Source organism: Neopelma chrysocephalum, unplaced genomic scaffold (genome assembly GCF_003984885.1).
Source record: "Neopelma chrysocephalum unplaced genomic scaffold, ASM398488v2 Primary Assembly neopelma1_61b, whole genome shotgun sequence".
Classification (NCBI taxonomy): Eukaryota; Metazoa; Chordata; class Aves; order Passeriformes; family Pipridae; genus Neopelma; species Neopelma chrysocephalum.
In genome coordinates, this window is record NW_020897717.1 from 8,197,475 (window position 1) to 8,220,476 (window position 23,002).

The 23,002-nt window shown below is 43.7% G+C and overlaps 2 protein-coding genes across 2 annotated transcripts; both read left to right on the forward strand.

The window, feature by feature from the left end:
• The first annotated feature begins 1,461 nt into the window (after positions 1-1,461).
• TBCC (tubulin folding cofactor C) lies at positions 1,462-4,417 on the forward strand. Its single transcript, XM_027682028.1, has one exon. The coding sequence runs from the start codon at positions 1,782-1,784 to the stop codon at positions 2,802-2,804; it is 1,023 nt and encodes a 340-aa protein (XP_027537829.1). The 5' UTR covers positions 1,462-1,781; the 3' UTR covers positions 2,805-4,417.
• Positions 4,418-9,662: 5,245 nt separating this feature from the next.
• Positions 9,663-22,079, forward strand: PRPH2 (peripherin 2). The gene is made up of 3 exons (XM_027682027.1): positions 9,663-10,657; positions 13,338-13,584; positions 19,166-22,079. Exons 1-3 carry the CDS (start codon positions 10,077-10,079, stop codon positions 19,400-19,402), a joined length of 1,065 nt encoding a protein of 354 aa, XP_027537828.1. The 5' UTR covers positions 9,663-10,076; the 3' UTR covers positions 19,403-22,079.
• The last annotated feature ends 923 nt before the right edge of the window (positions 22,080-23,002 follow it).

A 23,002-nucleotide genomic window follows, 5' to 3' on the forward strand; every position in this document is an offset into this window, starting at 1 on the left:
AAAGTTTCATATAAACACATTGGTAGGGAAAAAAAAAAATCAAGCAACAATATCTCAAGATACCCTTCCTTTTTCATGATTGAGCACTCCCCTTCTGCAAGGTAAGCAAAATTCTGGACCCATTAACATTGCAGTGTTGTGACAGATGTAATGTTGTAAGCGCTGTAGTGCATCTGCCACAAAGTTACCCATCGTAGTGCCCGTCCAACCTGCTCCAAAGTGCTACTGTGACACAACAATTCCTTTCAATCTCCTTATTTTATATTTTAACAGTGTTAAGGAAGGAATATTCTCTATTTTAGGGCAAGTCCTTCATGCATTGAAAGGATTAAAGGCATTTCACTGGTTTTCTTCAGTCATCCTAACTGGGCTGATACTATCACATATAAGGTTCAGGTACTCCATACGTTCTAACAGTATTGTGTTTAACCACATTTCTCAGGAAATAGAAAATGTCTACTTTCAATCTAAGGCTAAGGCTACCTCCAAATGCTAACCTTAAAGGGCATAACAACCTATACTTCCAAACAAGAACATTAAGCAAAAAATTCATGCTGTTACCAAACAGAGGACAGTAACTGAAATTCAGATTATCTACTTTAGGTTTACCACCTTTTCGTTTCAATTGATAGTTTTAGGTCCTATGTTAATTTGTAACTTTGAAATGACCAGGGAAGGGAGATGGTATTTGTAGAAATGGACAGGAGTTAAATTTTTTTTCATACGTTTAAAAAAGAGTGCTTTGTGTTAACTTTCTTTGCAAAAGTTAACGTTCCAGTAAATAGAAGAGCAGTTCTCAAATGAATACAGCAGAATGATGGTCACTGTTTTTACTTTGTAGCTAGGTGTACTTCATTTCTGGTCCCTGCTGCAAATTTACTTAAAGCACATCTACCAATTATAAAAGACACTCAAAGTCTTCCTTCCTGTGTTTCCATATAGGCCTCTGTGGATTGCTCACACAGTCCTCCCTCGGGAGCACAGTAATCCATAGGCACTTGCTCCCACGTTCCCCCTCAAGAACTGAGTCTTTTCTGAAACAAAACACTCCAGAAAACAAACAAGCCGCTAAGAAGTAAACGATGCACCCGGCAGCACCTTTGCAGTTACCTGCAAGGATTAGCAGCCTTTTCTACAGCCCCTTCCCTGCGAGAGAGGGGAACAACAGGGAAGGTCTATTAACACATCGCGCTTACGCAACCCCCCGAAGGCGCTGGCCCTGTGAAGCTGCCCAGGGACCCCACCCGGGCAGGGGCCGGGACCGCCCGACACCTCCCGGGCACAGGGGCGGCTCAGGGCAGCAGGTGGAGCGCTGAGCAGGGCCCTTCCGCCCGCCCCTGCTCCGAGCCGCCCCTTCCCCGCGCCCCCCGCCCGCGGGAGCCCCAAGCCCGGGGCCGGCCCCGCTCCCCATCGCGGGCGCGGCCTGAGAGCGGCGGGGGGGGGGAAGGAGGCGGCCGGGGGGAAGGCAGCAGAAAGGCGGGAAGAAGCGGGCAGTTACGCACTCGCACGGCGGGGAGCAGGGCAGGGGGTTATTTATATCCCGGGCGCTAATTTGGGAAGCGGGATAACCCACGGCGCGCAGCACCTGCCACGAACACTCACCCCATCCCGCGGAGAGGCGGCGGCCCCTTTAAGACCGCGGGAGACCCCTCCCCCCGGCCCTCCCGCCCTCTCCCGCCGCGAGCCCCCCGGCCCGCCAATCGGCGGCGGCGACGCAGCCGGGGCTGCCGGTAGCCAATCGGCGCGTGGCTTAGTGACCGCAGGGGAGGTGAGCGGGCAAGATGGCGGCGCCGGGAGAGGCGGCGGGCGCGGGGGCTCTGTCACAGCCTGAAGTGGCCGCGGGCTCCGCCGCCGTGGTGCTGCCGGAGCGGCTGCAGCGGCGGGAAGCGGAGCGGCAGCAGGGCGTGGAGCGGCAGCGGCAGAAGAAGGAGGCGCAGGTGGTGAAGGAGGAGCAGAGCGAGTTCTTCCTGGCTGCCTTCGCCCGGGAGCGGGAGGCCGTGGAGGAGCTGCTGGCGGCGGGGGCGCTGGAGGAGGCGGCCGGCCGCCTGCAGGCGCTGCAGAAGCTGCTGACGGGCAGCGTGCGGTTCCTTGCGCCCTACGAGGTGCGGCAGGGACAGGAGGCCGTTGCGCGGCTGCAGGGGGACTTGGCGGCTCGGAGGCAGCAGCTGCAGCCCAAGAAGAAATTCGCCTTCCGTGCCCTCAAGAAAGAAGCGGCCCCGGGCAGCGCCCCGCGCCTCGCCGAGCCCGCCCCGCCAACCCCCGCCGCGCCCGGGCCCGGCCTGGCCGAGGGGGAGCCGGGCGGGGAGCCGCTGTGCGGGTTCAGCGGCGCCCAGGACGCGGAGCTGGAGCTCGGCCCCGCGGAGCTGCGGCAACGGGACGTGCTGTTGTCGGAGCTGCGCGGCTGCCGGGTGCGGCTCCGCGGCAACCCCAACACGCTGCGGGTGCGCGACTGCCGTGGCTGCACCGTGCTCTGCGGGCCCGTGTCTACCTCCGTGCTGGTGGACGGCTGCAGCGACTGCCTGCTGACGCTGGCCTGCCAGCAGCTCCGCACACACCGCACCAGCGGCTGCCGCTTCTACGTGCAGGTGACCAGCCGGGCCGTCATCGAGGGCTGCTCTGAGGTCTCCTTCGCCCCCTACTACTGGAGCTACCCGGGTATCGAGAGGGATTTCGAGTCGTCTGGGCTGGACAGAGACAGTAACAACTGGAACCTGGTGGATGACTTTGACTGGCTGGCGACTGACAAGCCTTCGCCCAACTGGAGCCTGATCCCCGAGCAGGAAAGAATCACTTGCTGGGACTGACCGCGGAGGCAGCTCTGTGCTGTGGAAGAGATCCTGGTGTAAACGCATTGATTCACAAACTGCGGGACTTGATCCCCGCTATGCCATTAAATGATTCGGTTTGGTATTTAAGTTGTGAATTGCAGTGTATGACTGGATTTTTTTAATTGAAGAATACCAGTCAAACAGAGTTTACTTGTCTACACAAGCTGCTGCTATAATCTTTATATATCATAGTGAGATTTGCCAAGTTCTGCAGTACCTCATTGATGAGGTTTTCCTAATTAAGGTGGAGCAAGGGCCACTGATGTAAAACAACGGTGAGCCTCTATTGCAGCTGTAGTGCTGCTTTCACTCTACCAGGCAGAATCTGCGTTGGCTGCAAGTAGTGCAAGCTGTCCTGGAATGGAAAGATCAAATAACCAGATTTTTCATATTTTTGTTGTTCTCAAGTTGCAGACAACTATACACTATGGCACATGGGGAGTGCAAGAGAATAATTCCATGAGGTAATGGGAACAAAAGGTTAATTTAAAGGAGGAGTTTGTAACTGCACAGTGTAAGCAGACTGAGATGAATCCTAGACTGTGATATAATGATGAGCCATTTTCTCTTGTTATGTTTTAAGTCTAAGTTGTCTTTAGGCTTTTATTTTAAATGAGATAAGCCAAAAGAAAAAAAGCATTCTAATAAACATTGAATGCTTTCCTAATATATTAATGATTGTTTGAAATCAACAAATCTGTAGAGGCTGTATAAATACTAAACCTTCACTATCTGAAAATGTTATGTGAAAGGATGCATCTTACCTAAACAGCTTGAAATGAGTCTTTGAGTATGCTTTCAGGGTCATTTACAGCAAGTGTAGATTAACATCACAGAATTTAGGTAAACTGCTCCTCTGCAGTCTGAAACTAAAGGGCAGAGATGTTCAAGTATGTCCCACTAGTTGTTCCATCTGTCTACCAGACAAAAGGCTTTGTGTGCTGTGACCCTAATTTACAGCACTCTGCTACTGCCCAAATACAGTGGTGACAGGGAATCACTAAAGTAGAGGTGCTATATTCCAGTTCCAGAATTTCATGTTATCTTGCACAAAGTGCACAGTGACTTGAGTCCCACTTCTTCACTCCTGCTAAATAATAATAAAAAGGTAGCAGCATTATGGAATACAATGTCTTTACAGTGCCCTGCTAGTGGTGGTGAAGTGGCCACTCTCCATACATAAAGTATACACTGCAGTTCTATGTTTCTAAAACCCCTCCTTATCTTGTGACATTCTGCAAGACGTAATTGTTTATCTTGCCTTAGAATCTGCATAAAGCTTTATTTTAAAACTGCAAAATATTTTTGCTGCTCTGCCATCATAAATGTGCCTCTAACAGACAGTAAATGCTAGCTGAACCATCAAAAACTGCATTGCTGCCATGAGAAGTATCCGAAACTTCACGTGACAGGTTTTGAGCAGAAAAACCTTTTATCTAAGTTGTTTTCAGGATATTTAATTTAAAAGGGGAGGGGGAAAGGGATTTTTTTTTATATTCTTCACAACTTTGTTTTGTTTACTTCTGTTAATATATACTTTTTGACTGAATTGAGTTTTGCATTTCAAATATATTTGTTTAGAATTGTTTCACTTGTCCCTTTACTGCATTCTTTGCACGACAACATCATAAAGTGATGTAAAGAATACACCCTTAATCTTGGTTTAATGTACATAATTAATATCCTTTGTTAAAGGGATATGATCAGTTGAGGCTCTCAGGGAACTTGGTTTTAACACATCCATCCTAGTACAGAACCTGATTTAGTATTCTATCATTCTTCTCCACAGATCCTGGTAGTGACAGATAAATCCCTTTAGCATCCTCTGGTCTTGGGATTGCAAATTGGTCAGCCTGTGAGAACTACAGTAACACTTTTGTTCTGCTCGCCCAAAGCTCTAAATATTCACACTTGCTTACTGTGGGGATGGACACTGGCAGATCTGGAAGTGGAGAGATCCTGCCAGGCTGATACCAGAGAGGTACAGAGGCTTCTCAGTGCGGTTCACACTGGCATGTAAGTGCAGTTCTGAATTAGCTGTTGGTCCATAGCATGCGGTATTGCCTGAATAAACAGAGCATGAGTCAAAACAAGGAAGTTTAGGCTTCAATTTCGCTCTGAAGTGGCTTCCTTTTTCAGACGTTTTTCAGAAGTCAAGTTATTAACATCCCAGTTCATAATGTTTTCTTTCGTCCAAGTATCTGACTTTTGTCAAACCAAAATTAATAGGTAGTACTCTTCAGGAACATGACTCCAGACTGTTCCAGACAATTACTTTCCCTTAAAGATTCATCATTACCTTTGTAATACAAAACAGGTAACTGACTCTTGGTCTCAAGCACAGCAGGAAACAAGGATATTCAATCTGAGAACAGCAAGATTGAAAATTTTTGGTCAGACAAATACCTAAATGTGATTTCTAGTTCTAAATATATACCCCCTGCTGGAGTCCAGGCATTTCCCTCTGTCTGCCCCTGCTTCTCTGAATATCAGGAACAAAACCAGAGTTATTTGCCTTCTTTCTTTATCCAACCCTCTTTCATTTAAATAGATTTTGGTGGGACTCCAGCCAAATTACTGTGTAAAAAGACAGGTACAATATACATACATAACACAATTTCTTACACAGTTTTATACATTATATTTTTGAGGGCTTGGATTTTTTTTTTTTTAAGTTTCTTCTTACTTAAGCAATAGCTGTATGTAGAGAAGGATCAAATCTTAGTTGCTTTACCTGGAATTTCTTCAGGTTTTACTAAACAGCCAGTTTTATCACATACAAGGACAGATAGGAATACCAAGAAAAGAATCTCTGCAACTTGTGGAATTTCAGCATTTCCATTCATGTCGTAATCTGATTTATCTGACTGACTTGGGGACCCACCTGTTATGCTGAGATGTTTTCCAACAGTAATGACATCATGAGCCTTTTGTAAGATTTCAATTCCCAACATATTTCTTTCCTGTTTCTGCAAGTACAAACTGATTTCTAACTCCTACTCTTTCAGCAGTGAAGACTATAGCCCATCACAATCATACAAATAAATGCTCAAAATTAACATCTCAGAGGTCAGAGAAAAGCTGTGTTTTCTGAACATGTTACACACCACGTGCATATTGATGGCTGAAGTGCTGGGAACTACCCAGACCAGAACCACCCTAAAACCTCCACAGCGTGCCCCAGTGAAGTTTAGGAGCCACAGGGTGCAGTGAGCCAAATCACTCTTCCCAGGGTTTACAACAGTCCCAGCAGTGAATTGACCAACTTGCCTCTATTTCCAGCCTCAGAACCTGCAGTTACCTCATATGCCACAAAAATAGGAGCCTACCACGTTACCTGTAAGGAGGAAAAAACAAGTCATAAATCAGACTTTTTTTCTCCGCCTGTGTGTCATATAGTGTGGTGCATCAATTTTATCACATTTTTCCTCAGGAGTTTCCCTGTACACACCACATAGTTACAAATGAAAGCAAAACTATAAGCTAGGTTGCCTGAGCACACCTCTCGACGCAGTAGCTGCCCATCATAGGTAAAACCAGGTATAGTTGTTCTTGCAGTGAAACCTCACCACTCCTAAGGAAAAAAAAGGAAAAAAAGCCTCAGAAAGGCACATTTTGTATCACAGAGCAGTGTGAAAGACAGTTTGGGCCAGGAAATTATTTAATCAGCTAAGGGCATATCCATAGTTTAAGCATATATGTATTTTATATCTCATGTTCCTGAAGATGGAAAGATTAAGATTGGCCCAGGATTGAGCAGCAGACTGTTTAACAAATACCAGATTAAATTGTCTGCATTAAAATCAACTTTTTCCTCTCTCTTCACTGATAATTTTGTGGTTTATATTTAGGTTAGCAGGCATAGCTTTTTTGAAAGGCATCAATATTATATTGTTATATATAGACATTACAATTTTTACTAATATTTTGAATTTGAACACAGTCATGGTGAGATCAATAATAATTTAAATAACTTATTCTACCTCTTTTTCTCCAAAATGGGATATGAATTATGCATTTGAGTTTAATAGGCAACCGCTGAGGAGACCATTAACTCAAACACTCTTACAGCAATTAGCTTTTATCTGCTATGGATCAGTTTCAGTATTTTCTGTTTGAAGTAGAAAGCCGCAGTAAGTGCCAAATTAAAGGTGAACCACAGCCAAGATAAATTTTTGTAAAAAAAGCAGATGCAAGGCAAAAGCAGTTTTCTTTTTTAAACTGCCCAAACCTCGTCTCCGTGATCCCCTGTAGCCTTCCTGTGTCTTAGGTTGGTTGTGCTGCCAGAGACAGCCCTCGGCTGATCGGTTTGTGCTGAAGCTTGCACATGGGTTTATCCCGTGACTGAGATAGTGGGGAAGCATTAACTCCCAATTTAAAAAGTGTTAACTTCATTTTTTGAACGAAGTGTCAGAGTATTACACATGATTTACTGCCACCAATCCCCTTAAATTTCCAAGCATGATGAGTTAACTTGATGGGTGGGGTAGTTTTTGCCACTCTGAATCTCCAGCTGGTATTGGACTATTGAAACTACTTAAATAAACAGCACTTTAGCTCATCTGGGTTGTTTTAGTTGTGCTGATTGCTCTGTGATGACTTTAAAGGTACCACCCGAAGTCTTAAAGCCCTGAGTGTTCCTTCCTAAACATCAGGTGAATTACTGATCATCTCCCAGATGACACTAACTATTTAGGACTGCTTTATTAGGACCACTCCCACTACCTTTGTTTAAAGCAGAAGAGTAAAGGGAAGAGTGAGGCCTGAAGCATATGCTGCTTGTTCTATTTAAATATTTTATTCCTGAATTAATAGGAAACACCATAGTTATACAATTAGATGACTTTGCTGCATCATACATATCATGGATATCTGAATGTTAAATCATTAAGGTAGGGGGTATTCAGGCTGTCATCTGTGCTCCTGAATACCAAATTACCCATATCCGGAGCAGCACCAAGCTTATATTAGCTGTGGGCAGGTTTAATACTTTTTGTCCTGTAGGACATATTTCACTGTGTATCCTCATGATCCACAGACCTGATAGAAAATTCTTTCCACTTTTAATTACAGTTTCATTATGTCATCACTGACAAGAAAGGAAATGGTTTCGAGTTCCTTTATCTCGAATTAACTTTAGGCTGTCAGATAAATACACATTCCAACTATCTCAAGTTTCTTAGCTGAGCCCTGAAAAGTCAGTAAAACGTAACATGTGCTGCATGGTTGTGGGATATTTTGCCAAGAAGTCAGGAGAGATGTTATTTCAGCACTATGGCTTACTGCTCAAAAACATTTAATGGGCTTTCTCAAGAAACAGCACTTCTCATTCATTTCACAGCAAGCAGAGAGAATAGCCTCAATGGATAATCACCTTCCTCCTTTCCCTTACACGCTCACCGCTCACCAGCAAGGGCAGCAGCAATGTGAACAACCAGGCTTGCTTTAGAAGAATGCCAGTTACCAGCTGCTCTGCAGGTCTCACCAATAGCACCAGGATGGGCCAGGAAAGGTCCACCACAAAAACCTTCTGTTAGCATAGGAAGAAGTAGCAGCTTCCTAGCTTTTGTCCTTGTTGAAAGGACTTTGAGCATTCCAGGATCTCAAGTGGTAACTGAGCAGCATCCATAGTACCACACAGCAGCAGACATCAAAATACTATTCTTCAGTGCTTGAGTTTTTTAATTATTACTATTATTTTTCACACTTGCCTTCCTCCTGGGCAGGTCCCCTTCCCCTGTCTCTTCTTGAAGGCTGGTGGCCATACTGCTGGCAGCCACTAGAGGATGCCCCCAGGGTATTTGGTTGTGGCATCAGCAGGTCTGGTGGAAGGGCTGGAGCAAAACCTCCCAATCCTCCTTGGGCTGCTCCTTTCTCCCCTGCGGCATTAGCGCCCATGTCCTCACACACCTGCAGGTTAATTTTCCATTGTTGGAGGTTGCCTGAGGTTAATTTTGCTTTGTGGTGGCAGGAGGTGAGCCAGCCTCAGGATTTTCCCAGTAGCTCTGAACATCTGTGGGGCGAGGGGCGAGTGGGAGATGATATTTCAAATCGAGGAAAACTCCTCAAGCAATGGGAGAGTGAAAGCCCAGCATCTCTGCTTATCGGAAACAGCTGTATGTTACAAGGAGGAAGGCCACTGCCGAAGAAGAGGATTGCACCTATCCTTTTCTGCCCACTACAGTGTGAAAGTGGAGCCAGGCTTCAAGTGCCTCAGCAGACCCCAAGGACCCCTGAGGTGTCTCCCTTGGACTGACTGGCTAGACACAACATCCCAAGGGTCCCTCTCCAGCTGCTGAGTTGAATTCCTCCCTGGTGTAAGCTCCCAGGGGGGTCTCCTTGGCCATCCCTGCTCTTCTCTCTGGCCTGGTGATTATCCAGTAAGCTGCTCGTACCAGCTCACTTTTTATAAAAGCACCTCTAGATTTCAGCCCAGGATTTATTTATTGAGTTTCTCTGCACTTTTCCTTTCTCCTCCTCTCCTGCCGAGACCCAGAGATGGTACAACCCAAGATGGTATAAGAAAATGCCAAGCTTAGTTTTTTTAGGTCACCGTAAACTACACGCTTATCTGCTTTCAGAACACATAAGCCACAGGATGTCATTTCAAGTCAACACAGAAGGATAAGGACTAGAAAGTTGTTTCTGGCTGTAGATATGAATAAATCAGGATCATGTTGGGGGAGTATATGTTTGTATACGACCAGCCTTTTTTAAGGGCTCTTTTTTAACCCAGAGCCTTCTTCCTCTTTCTTCAAAGGATCCATATTCTGGCAACAAAGATCTTTTTATATCTTGGGTTTTCATATTCTGCCCAGCCTATCGTAAGAGAGCACAAATCTACTAAATAGTAAAATGAGGGATTACTTCCACTCATCTGTTGACAGACATTTCTCCAAATTGGATCAAATGATTAAAGGTATTAGAATGACGTCTTGCAGATCCAGATCAAATCATTTGAAACCTTGAGACCGTTTCTCCTTTACTTGGAAGAAACCACCAGAAATAGTTGTAGGTGCTAATTGCCCATTATTCTCACTAATGTGAAATTGTTAATTGGGACCTTTGAATATTTTACTTGCTTGAATCCTGACCGGGGGAGTTCAAGATGGAAGGACTCTGCAGTGGCTCGCTTACTGATGTGCCGTTTGGGGTCTCTTCCAACGCCTGAATGGTTCTTCCTCAAGTTGCTTACGCTGAGAAGAGGGGTCCAGGCTGTGAAATCTTCCAACACCTCCCATTACAAAGATGGCACTGCTGAAAGTCAAATTCAATCAGAAGAAAAGGGTAAAACTAGCGCAGGGACTATGGCTCATGAACTGGTTTTCGGTGTTTGCTGGAATCCTTGTTTTTAGCATGGGATTGTTCCTCAAAATTGAACTCCGGAAGCGAAGCGAAGTGATGGACAATTCTGAAAGCCACTTTGTGCCCAATTCTTTGATATTGATGGGTATATTATCCTGCGCCTTCAATGGTTTTGCTGGAAAGATTTGTTACGATTCTCTGGATCCCGCTAAATTTGCCAAGTGGAAGCCTATGCTGAAACCTTACCTGGCACTATGCTTCGTCTTTAACATCCTCGTTTTCTTCGTTGCTCTGATTTGCTTTCTCATGCGGGGCTCTCTGGACAGCACACTGGCCCAAGGGCTCAAGAATGGCATGAAGTTCTACCGGGACACAGACACCCCTGGAAGATGCTTCATGAAGAAGACCATTGACATGCTCCAAATTGAGTTCAAATGCTGTGGGAACAACGGCTACAAAGATTGGTTCGAAATTCAGTGGATCAGCAACAGATATCTGGACTTCAGCTCCAAAGAAGTGAAAGAGTAAGTGATTTAGTTGGGTTTGTATCACATAGCATCGTTATTTGATCAGTATTATCCTCAAGAAATATATGTCCCAACCGGCACTGACTGGAGGGGGGGTTGTATGAAATGAGGTCTTTCTCTGCTGTTGCATAATAAAGCATCCCAAGTGATCAGCTAGATTGCCTCCTCCCCTGACAAATTCCTCTAAAGTTATCCAGAACATAAAATATAAAACATATTCTTACTCAGCGCAATGTAAACAGACTTAATATTTTTTACTGTCTTTTGCATCATTATAAAGCCATTACGTTGAGCCAACTCTCAAAATGAATAGGAAAGTATCAGAAGTTCACTAGTCCTAAGGCAGATTTCAATGTGATTTGTTAACTTCCTAAAAAAAGAATTCCCTCAATATGTACTGTTGATACCACTTCTAAAACTCCACTTAGATATTGGCAATGAAGCCGTCTAGTGGAAATAAATAGAAGCAGTAACAGTTTACCAATAATTTATGTGTTTTAAATCCTTAATATTTAGAATTTTATTTTTATATTAATTTGATGGATTGCTTCAGCACTGTGATAATACTGAGCATCAACACCTATTGATGTTCCTAGCTTTACACAGTGGCCCTTGTAGCCAGATGCATTTTGAGTTCTCTCCTGTGCCTGATTTTTTAAAACCTCACATGAAACCAGCACTTATTTCCTCTATACAAACCAGAGCAGATTGTTGATCAGAAACACCTTAATGGCTTTGATGTCACTGCCCAAAGAGGCTGTAATCCCAAAATCAGGTTAGGTGCAGTAAGCTCAAGCAGAAAATAAACACGAGAACAAAATGCACCTTTGAAATTAAAAAATTAGCATTGGGCATAAATACCCACAACCTTCTAAAAAATTAAGCATCAAAGAAAGAGATGGTTACTCAAGGTTCTTGGGAACATTATTTGTAACATTCATACTCTATGATTGCACAATGGGTCCTGTAAACTGGAAGCAATGTGCCTTTTAAATGTACTGCCTGCATCAAAAATGTCTGAATTAATTTTAAAAAAAGCTTAGTGTATCTCTTGGGATCTAGGCCTGACTGTGTAAATGGTATTTCACTTGTGTGTCTTTCTGCATGTTGTTTTGACTTGTTGGGTGGTCTGTTTTTTTTTTGCAATTCTGAGGGAGGACTTTATAGTGAAAACTGTTACAGACTTAACCCATTGCACTGCAGGGTTGTAACAAATACATTCGCTATTTAATAACAGAGCATTTCCATTGCGAAGATACGCCCATGGGTATAAATAACTCCTTGAAAAAAACTTGCCAGCATTATATGGAGATTTGAGAGCTGTAACTTAATCCAGCAGCAGTGGAAGGGCAATGCACAGAGGGAAAACAAGGTTATACTGTCCTTAATAATTGATACCTTGTTTGGGACTGAGACTCAAGGTAATTTCTTTGTACTACTGGGGCAGGAAGTAGGGCATTAAAAATCTACAAATGGATGTCAGTGAATTCAAGATTTGTACTGTGTGGTGGTACACAATCTCTGCTCACACTCCTGGTGGGATAGTCCCACCACTTTGAAATCAATAGCAAAGTGCTCCTTAATTCCAGAGAAGGTGGGAGTCTGTCCCCCACAATGTGATCTTTATATTATTTGTAGAGTGAAGGCCTGATCCAATCCCTCTGCAACTGGTGCAGCATTTACACATGAATGTGAATTAGACCTAATTCAGAGCACACTTTCCATCTAGAGATAAAACTTCAATTGCATATGTTTAGATATATTTGGGTCATGACTGCAAAGTGGAATTTTCCTTCATTGAACTGTTGGAATCATCACTCTCTCTCTGACACAATTTTATATTATCCATATAGAAAGCTACAAGTAACACTCAGATTTTTTTCACCTTTCTAGATCACTGGAGCTTTCCATTCTGTCATTTCCTAAGGAAAATGGTGTGTGTTAGAGTTGCAGTTCTCTTATTATAGCCTTTTTTTGTAGTGCCAGTGGAACTATTTGCCTTCTAAGGTATCCCTTATCTAAACACCTTCTAAGGCACCAGACTGAATGACTCTTTATGCAGAACAACCACAGTGTCAAATAGACAATAGCTGGGAAGCTCCTGCAAGGCCTTTGGGAAATTTTGCAACGTCGTGTTGCTGAAGCACATTTCATGTTTCAAATACTGGCTGTCTTCCCAAGCCAAGAATAAATGCATAACCCTTCCCTGGAGCTACTATCATCAAAGAGAAGCTATTAGCTTTGCTGGATCAATGGTCTAGCTGGATATGGTGGGTCCTAAGGCTGTCAGGTCACTTCCAGCATCTCCATTCCACATTAACTATGCTGTGATCACTCTTTTCTAACTGCCCCTCCTACAATTTCTCTCTGCCGTTTACTTTTGTTAAAAATTAATTTCTTTGAAGAAGTGACCCAAGAACACGCGTTTCCATCATGAGGAGTTATTTATAGACTCAGTGTAGCCTTCACATAGAAAAGGATTTCAGAGAGGAAAAATACCCAGGACAAACACCACCATGTGAACAGGGGATGTGAAGGAATGGCATGGTCAGGAGGCACAGTGGAAAATTCTCCTTGTCTCTGCTTTCCTTCTTCGTGCAAGTTTGCTCCTGTATATCTTTGTATGGTGTGTGTGTTGTATGTGTGTATTCACGCTTCCTTCTGCCCTTGCCCATAGTCGGATCAAAAGCAACGTGGATGGAAGGTACTTAGTGGATGGCGTCCCCTTTAGCTGCTGCAACCCGAGCTCCCCAAGACCCTGCATCCAGTACCAGGTCACCAACAACTCAGCTCACTACAGCTACGACTACCAAACGGAGGAGCTCAACCTGTGGAACCGTGGCTGTCGGGAAGCCCTCCTGAACTACTACAGCGGCATGATGAGCTCCATGGGTGCCGTCACCCTCCTCGTCTGGCTTTTTGAGGTAACCCTCTCCTCTCAGCCCCACTTCGCTGAAGCACCAGCTCTGGCGGAGCAGAGTGTTTTTCAGTGTGGACTTTTCAGTTAAAGGTCAAATCTATTTAAAATAAATCACCAGCTAAGAAAACTTCTAATAGTGAACATCTAATAGTGAACATCTGCGTAAGGCCCAAAAGGTCTCAGGCTGGAGACAGAGCTGGGAAGCATGGAGTGGGTGTGGGATTGCAGAGCAAGGGGCCAGAGCCTCAAGCATCCCACAGCAAGAGGGAAAAAGGGACTGATTTTCTGCCAAATGGAAGGTGCTGAGCAGGGGAGAGACTGTGAGGGCTCTGCTGTCCAGATGCATTAATTTCACGTGTCACCATTTGTGGGGAATGACAAATACACAAAATGTTGGCAGTAATTTGTGGAACAGAAAGTGCAATCAGTGGGTTCACTTGCTGACGAAAATAAGACCTAAAGCCATGCACAGTGTCCAGCTTCAGGGCAGCATTTGGTTTAAGGTCTTTCATCAGATCCACCAAGGTTTTTGGGCAGAAAAAGTGGTTTAGGCAGAGCAGGTGGATTAAATTTATTTTATTCTGCTTCTCAAAACCACTATGCATATGCAAACGGCTGCCGATACTGCTGGTGTCTGCAGGCACTGCTGGTGTCTGTGGGCACCATAACCCAAAGTGCAGCTTTGCTTCTGAAATACTATTCATTCAGTGTGAGGAAAACATGCCCTCCTGCCTCTGGGAGGTGGCCAGTTTTCTAGCTGGGGTTTAATCAATACTAATACTCAGGGAGCGTGGGCTGGCAGTGGCACAAGAGCTGGCATGTGAGGTGCTGGATGCGGAGGTAAGGCCGGACCAGAGGACAGAGGTGAGGGTACAGCTCACTGTGCGACACAGAGTGCAGCAGACCCTTTCCAATCCTTGAAGTGGCTGCTGCAAGTGGCATTGCCAATTTTAAATGATTCAGCTGGCTTTTAAAAAATTTAGATACATGCAAATTGAAAAAAGATGCACTATGTTTTGATACAAGCACTGGCCCACAGCCTTTCAGGAATGGAGATTCTTTTTAAGAAAATAAACACCTACCCAGATAATCTGTAAATTGAAAAAAAAATCATAAAGTTACTCTGTGTTGTGTTGTTTTAAAAATAACTATTCTGAATGGCAGAGAACTGCACTACCTCCCTGTAATGCTGTTATCCTGGTAAGAAAAAAAAGAGAAGCTCATATTTCAATCCAGATTCAAAGCCAGAGTTCTTTAAGAGAAGGGTATTTCAGGTATATATGAAAATCATGAAGAAATTCAAAAACTCAGGGGAAAAATGCACAAAAATACTAATGCCAGCTGCAAAAAGTCTTGACTAGGCACCTGTAACATACCTCTGCTCAGTTGTAAGAGGTTAATGACAGTGATATGTTAACATTAATAGCAGTGATAAAAATGCAGTATTTTATGTGTAACTCTTCAAAATACATCTGGGTATTTTTTTCAACCTGTGGCATAATGAGAAATAAGATATCTTCTTCATCTTTTTCAAAATAGTAAATGAGACTTTTTTCCAGGCAATCAGAGGACTCTCAGGGCAAAGCTTTAAAGAAACAACACAATCCTGGGTTATAATAACTTGCCCTCCTAAATATTTATGACTTGCCTGATAGTCTTCCATAAAGGGTCCAGATTTGGGTCTCAAACTCCCTCTGCTTTTAAGGGAAACTGAAGGGAGGAAGCCAAGCAGGAAGCAGACATTAATTTAGTTCTCCTTGAAATATTACCACTTCCTTTACATTCCAGTTGGGATAGGAAACAATTTTATACTGAGTAGGAGGGCAGCAGAGGTCCCAAATCCTGGCCAAGGTAAGTTTGGATCTGAGCAGGGTGTGCCCAGTGGGCAGTGATTGTGCTGGCTCTGTGCTTTTCATTTCCCCTTGGACTGACTTTCTGAGAAGTTACAGAAAAGTGCAGAAGCAAAGGAGCATCCTGGGGTTTGCTTTGTACCTGGAGCCACTGTGAATTCAGACCAGCAAAGCCCTTCTGAGGGCCGCAGAGAACTCTTCCAGCAGGGTTGTTGGTATTGCGGTGTGGGGAGGGAGGCAGAGCGTGGAGGGAAACACTAATCACAGCTGTTATTTTGAGTTGTAGGAAAACATAATGTGCCAAACGTGTAGGGACTTCAGGGAAGGCCATTCAGGTTTAACCTTTCTATATTAAGGGCAAGAAAGAATGAACCTGTTTGGGAATATCAAAACTTCTATTTGAAAAGAATGATAATATATTATCTAGATGCTGCTTTTACTAACAAAAGCTGTAGGCTTCCCGTGAGTGACAACTGGTCATGAGGGTGACAAAAAAAGATCACACCCTGCTCTAGCTAAGCGCCTCAGGCTAAACCCTGGCAAACAGATGGGCTTCGCTGCAGAAGGTCAAGCAGAGCAAGCCTGGATGTCTTCTCGACCCATCTCAGCCAGCAAAGAGGAAATGAGGGGTTCAAGGGTGCCCTGAATAGAGCATTTCAAAAGGAATAGAGTGAGGCTCGTTCCTGAGATGCTCCAGGTCCTTCACCTGTACAAACACATGGGTTGCAATAGGTCACAGCTATTGCAAAGGCCAAGACCCTGCAATTCACCTCCCATGTGGTGCCACAGGGGGAGCCCAGCACTGAGCTCCAGGAGAGCACATTACACATGAGCAGGAGGCACATTACACGTCCTGTGCTGGAGAGTGAACTGGTAATCTTCAAAACCAGGCCACGGGTAGCAGGGACACTCCAGATGGACACAGTTCGCTCTGTTGGCCCAGACTGAGGGGCTGAGCCTGCTGTGGTGCAGGGGAGACACCAGCCCGACCTGTCCATCCCTAGCCCTGGAGAAACACTGTGACTGTGTTCTTCCTGCTGCTTTAAAGTTGATGTAAAATGACAAGAGTTTCCATGACAGTTTGTCTGTTGGCCAGGGAAATCATCACTCAGCAAGACTGGACTAGTGCTGGGGCCCTGATGCCCCAGCCTTCTCTGCTGGATTGCAGTTAAGCTCAGCTTTATAGCTCAGAGTTACAGACTGGTTAAGGCTGGAGGTCTAACTGTGGCCTCACCAGGGTTGAGTAGAGGAGAAATATCACATTCCTCAACCTGCTGGCAATTCTCTGTCTAAAGCAGCCCAGGATACCATTTGCCCACTTGCCACAAGGGCACACTGCTGGCTCATGGACAACTTGGTGTCCCCCAGGACCCCAAGGTCCTTTGCTGCCAAGCTGCTTTCAGCCAGTCACCCCCAGCATATACTGGTGCATCAAGTTATGCCTTCCCTGGTGCAAGACTTCAGCAAAACTGGTGGTCCAAGTCTCTGTGTGATCATATAGGAGACAAAAAAATTTACCAGATACTTGTCTCAAACTTCCTGGATTCTATTCTTCTCTGGCAGAGAAGGCAGGCTCGGGTCAGTGGAGGTGACAAGAGCCCAAACGTTTTGCACTGCTTTTAAGGAATCTCAACTTCAGGGACCCCAAATCTTTCTAAGTAAGATTTTTAAGAAAACAATGTCTTAAACAGAGAGAAAATGTCACAAAATCTCATCTGAAGGCTGGTCAGTTGCTCCCTGCTGCACAGGCACATTCCTTTTATAAAGCAGGACCATATTTAGTGACTTAGAGCCAGCCAGGAAGCCTGCAAGAACAGCTACTTCAGCTGTCAAATAGTGGGACTTGGCAAGTCAATCACAAAACAAAGCTCCTGCTGACATGTAGTGAGGCAGCACAAGTAGAGAGCAACATGGAGGCCGCCTTCTGCATCCAGCCCTATTATTTTGTACTGGCAACAGCATTTAAGTTCGAAGATATCAGTCCTGTGACTGAGAACAGGAAAACTGTGACTCAGAGAAGAAGGAAGATGTCAAAGACTTTAAATCTCAAGACTAATGTGACGGGATTTGTCAATTCTGATGACTTTTATAGAATAGTGCTTCAACTAATTCAAATCATCATAGTATTGGCTAGATAAGATTATTTCCAGAGTGAGGGCCACTAGAAACTTCCTTGAGGACCAGCGTGTGGCAAGTCATGCATTATATTAAAAAGTATGAAAATTTGCCTTTGGATATGGAAGTATTTGATGAAGCTTGTTTGTTTGACCAATGTTTTTCTCTTTCTGATCTTGAATGAAGGCAGAGAAATACAAACATCTGCAAATTTTGAGAGTAACCAAGTGTAGTTTAGTCTTCCAAGAGTTTGGAGACACTGATTCTACACAACTAGGATGACCACAGTAGACGGGCTAATGAATGGTCCATGGAAGCACGTGCTTGAGCAGTCCCTCGAGTCCAAAGGCCAGATGTGAATACTGCCATTGGCCATGCTATGTGCCTGAATCCCAACTTCAAATCTGCTGCCCTCTTTAGCCATTAGGGTTTAGGAGGACCAGAAGTAATCAGTTCTGTGGTAATTTGGATAGGGTAACGGGGGCATTGTACTTCCCTTACAGAACAAATCCTATGAGGTCATGGACAACATTAAATGTTCTCAATCTTAGCTTTACCCAGCATGTGAAAGACTAACTAATCTTACTGCTGTCCTGTCCTGACCACCTGCTCTACCACGTCACCAGGCTGGCTCTTCTGGGCACTGCCTTTTCTTTCTCTTTCTCTATTTCAATCTGATTGATTTCTTTTCTTCATAAGCACCACAACGGTGGAGGTCAGATTGTTCTGAACAGTGTTAGAAAGGAGGAGACTGGTTAAAACCACTCTTTCTCTCTGGAGGCAGGTGTGGGGTGTTGCCAGTGTCAGGGGTGTTACACCAGCATAATACAGTAGAAAAAAACCCTTATTCAGGGCTGCTGGGACTTGGTAATATTTAATTGGAAATAGATATGAGTTTTAGATGGAACCAGTGAGAGATACCCCTGCTGCCTTAATTTCCTTATATGCACATCCCTATATAAAAACAAAACCGGAATTTGAAGTAGACAAAGTGATGGCTCAAATCCTAATGCTGCTCTGTTCTGCAGAGATGCTGATTCATGAATATTTCCTTGATCAGCTTAATATACTCACCAAACATATTAAGGTCAATGCAAAGTAAAAACATTTAGAGTTAAAATTAAGTGGATGGTGGCAAAGGATGTTGTTCCACATAAAAACTGCTTTATGGATATCTAGTGTAGAGGAGCAGGGGTTGCACTAAAACCTCCCAGGAGGCACTGACCCTGTGATGGGCCATGTAGAATGGTCCCTTGTGCACGTGGCCCCTCAAAGGTGCTGTTCCACAGCAGCCAGCATGTACTTCCTTCATAAGGTGATACCTCCACTCATTGCTGACTGAGTGTCATGCTTCCCATGGTGCTCACCCATTTCAGAACTCCACCTTCTTTTCTACTCTTGAAGGGACATTTTCCTCCTGGGCATCTCAAGGGGGAAGTCTGCTCAGGATCTCCTCTTGTGCAGAGGATTCCCATGACCCTTAAGCTGTGGCAAGTTGGTGCCTTTGGCATTTGGTTCACACCACCAGCCAGGGCTAGTGCTGATAGCAGAGGACAGTGAGGATGTGGGAGGAGTATCCATGTTTGGCTGACACTCTCTGTCTTCCATTGCCTGGCACAGATATCGGTGATGATTGGCTTGCGCCTTCTACACACCTCTTTGGAAAGCATTCCCAACCCCGAAGACCCTGAATGTGAAAGTGAAGGGTGGGTCCTGGAGAACAGCCTGAAGGACACTTTTAAATCCGCACTGGAGAATTTGAAAAAGCTTGGTAAGTTCAATCAGGTGGAAGCAGGAGCCGAAGGGGCTGAAGGAGAGGAAGGAGGGAAGACACCAGCCATCACAACGGTCAGTTGAGCTGCTAATTGATGTGGACTTTTTCTCAGAGAAAAATAAAACAAACTGAGAATTGTGAATATCTACATTTTAAAAGTTATGTATCAACCATCAGAATACACATTTCTGTGCATGTTCTTTTTTGTATATGGGAGCATACAACATAGTGCACCTTGGGATAATACTCTTATCCACAATGTGAGTACACCATATCCATATCTTTTTGGGGATACGACCCCAACTAGGACTCACAATATTCACGTGTTCTCGTATCAGGGAAAGTTAGTTTAAAAATTAAAAAAAAAAAAAAATTGCTGGCATCACACAGTGATCCATTCCACCTTGTTTTGAAATTAAAAGTGAAATTTGAAAAGTTAATATTTTTCACTCAAGATGTTTTATCAGTACAATTTCTATATTTCAGCTTTTAAAGACAAACAGATTGGGTTTCTGGAGAGTAACGTTAGAATTGAAAGGAAGGAGGATTTCTAGAATTGTATATAACTTAGCATACAGGTATTTTGACAAACCTCTCATATAATGTGATTTTTGTTAATGTGCTAAGCAATGGTATTTTCTGCTGTATTCTTAAGATATACATAGAACAAATGCAAACTTATGCTGAGAATTCATATACTAAGAAAAAATTCTAACTTAATGAAGCAGCCAAGCATCATGAAAACAACATTAAGGTAAGATTCATGGGGTTTGTTTCTCAGGGGTTTCTGCAGGCTGTATATCTTGAATGCATGTGTTGTAGACTTATGCTGCACCTTGTATTTAAATTCTACATAGAAGCTTAGAAGATTCTTTCTGTAGTGGGTCAAATCCGTGCTATGAGCATGTGCCAGTTACTGTTACTCTGGACATTTTACAGAGTATGTAACCTCATAGCTTGCTCCAGAATATTCAAGCCCAACTATTTTTAAGGCAAGAAAAGAAAAGAAACCCAAAACCAAAAAGGCCCCTTGGAACTCACACTTTAAATGTTTTTCAGGGTCCTAGAAAATGGATACCATTGATCCACAAGTACATCAAGCCTCAAACTTTCAGGCCGGGGAAAACTAAGTTTAAATCAATCCTCAGTGTGCAAATTTTACAAATTTTACTTTTCTATCAGTGATAGGGTACCTGTCATTATATTTTTTAAATCAATGGGAAGGCACATTTTGAGTCTGCATCTCTCTAAACATACTCTCATAGCTGGAGGATCCTGTTCTCATTATACTGTGTTGGAATAAAGCATGGAAAGGGTTTGCTGTGGTGCGCACCCTCTAGTAAGGCAACAGAGCATCATCTTGAGTTTTTCTTCAGCTGCCAGATTACTTCAGCTAAAGGCAAAGAAACCCAAGAGAACAAGCCCCAGTCATGCACAAATTATTGCAGACACCTCAGTCTCTCTGCTGCAAGCCAGGCACCACACTTATTTTCACTCTGGATGGGAAAACCCTCTACTGCTCTGGGGTGTACCTCAGAGAGGTTTCTCAGTGGGTCCCTTCCATCTGACTGGTGGCTGGTCTTCAAAGTAAGTCATGTTTGCAGCTGCCTAATCATTGCACAGCCCACTGGTTTTCGTTCTTAATCACTTGTGCACTTGCCCCAGCTGTGCTCAGCTTCTCTGGCTTTTGGTCAAACTCCTTCCAGGATGGACAGACCAGTTCAAGGCAGGACAGGTAAGGACGTGTCTGTACATCAAGCCACAGTTTCTATCTCAGTGGCCAGGCTGTTTCAGGCCATCTGCATGCAAGGTTTGATTTTGACAGGTATTTGTGGTGTCCTTTCACTTTTTCAAAGCTGGCCAAAGCTTTAAACTTATGATAATGAATTTAGTTACAATAAATTAAAGTCACTCTCTTCTTTTGTGCATAAGACTGTCTAGAACATGGGCACCGACAAAAGCCAATTTGCTACTCACCACAGCCTATCATCTCTTGTTTTGCTGAGGGACACTGCATGGCAGAACCGTACGAACCAGAGCAACTCCTTCCTTCTCAGTCAGGCGTTGCTATGGCCAGCTGGCCCTCCAAGCTGGGCCATTAGAGAAGAGCAGGATTGTGGATGGCACACAATGTGGCCCACATGTATCAGAGAAGAGCTTTTCAGAGGAGTCACGTGTGGATAGGAGCTGCGTTACAAGGATTAATTACAGTTTCTCCTTGTGAGACTTCAGCATGCTGTGATCTATACCAGTTATTTGACTAGACATCTGATTTTTTAAAGAGATCTAGATTTATTGCTGCCCTAGAAATCTGGTTTAGGTCATTAATTTAGACAGGACTCCCCAGTTATTTGTGGTCTCTATTTTTTTCAGTTTGCTGCTACAGCAACATAACAAATTGTCAAATTATTCTTTCAACACCGCACTGAGAAGCCAGTTCCCAGAGCAATGGTATTAGTCAGGTAAAGAGACCATCTGAGACAGGTTTATGAAGAACAGTACTGGAACCAGGGAAAAAACAGTGTATATGCTAATTCTGTCTAAAATAAAGCCTCCTGGTTGGTGAAGATCTTTGTAACATGATTACCACAAGACTGTAATACGACTGCTTTGTAAAATATATCATGTAATATATCACTCATCCAATCTTACATATACTTTCTTGTGACACTGCAAATGCTGTTCTAGATAAAGATATTTCTGCTGACTGCAAATGTAAATTTAGGTATTAAAATTGTATGGCAAGTAAAGATCTCTTTAAAGAAAATGTTTAAATATATACAGTTTAATACAGATTTCTCTAATTTGCATTACTACTGACTTTTTCCTTCTGAATTCATTTTTTGGACCTGTTTTATGTGTTCCTGTGGGTGGGAAGGTTTTCCCTGCCTCCATATAATGCTCTGAGAGAAAGCAAACCTTCCTCTTTTCATGTACCCAGCTAAGGTCAGGATGTGCAAATGGACTCCTAAATCACCCGCCTCTTACTAGAAACAGAATTTGCTGTACTATTTTAATAGCATCCTTCTGTAGTACATAGGAATTAAAACATCTTCACAGCCATGGAGATGGTCTTCTGGTCATGCTCCACCAGTGAAACCACTGGCAATCTCAGGACCTTTGACAATCAGCTAAGCTGGGTTTATAGCCTCTTTCCTCCCTCCGCCCCCCATTTAAATCAAACTTGCAATGAACATTCAAAAGAACACATTGTTCTTATTTTAAATTTAAGTCTAAAGCTCCCACAGTCAAATCTGCCTGCAGCAATCCGACGACTTCCAGAGCCATGCCCTGATTTTCAAACTAATAAACTTCAGAAGGATGTGAACTTAATTCATGCAAACCAGGCCACTTCTTTTTAGGTACCTCCATATGGATTACCAGCTTAAATCCAAGTACACAGATCTGAGAGCCAGCCCAAGGCCTTGAAGTGTCAACTCCTAAGAAACATCACTTTTTAAAGAAATGACAAAAAGTACACTATTTTACTGGTGACATTTATTTGAAGGGACACAGAACATTGACTAAAGTTCTTTAAAGGAGGAAATATAAACAGCTTCCTTAAAGCTATTAGTTCTTAAGTAGCCTTAATACAATTGATAAGATTAGCCTCCATGCATTACATGAGCTTGGGCATTTTGTAATACCACACAAATACATGTGTGCAGCTTAGCAAAGCGCAT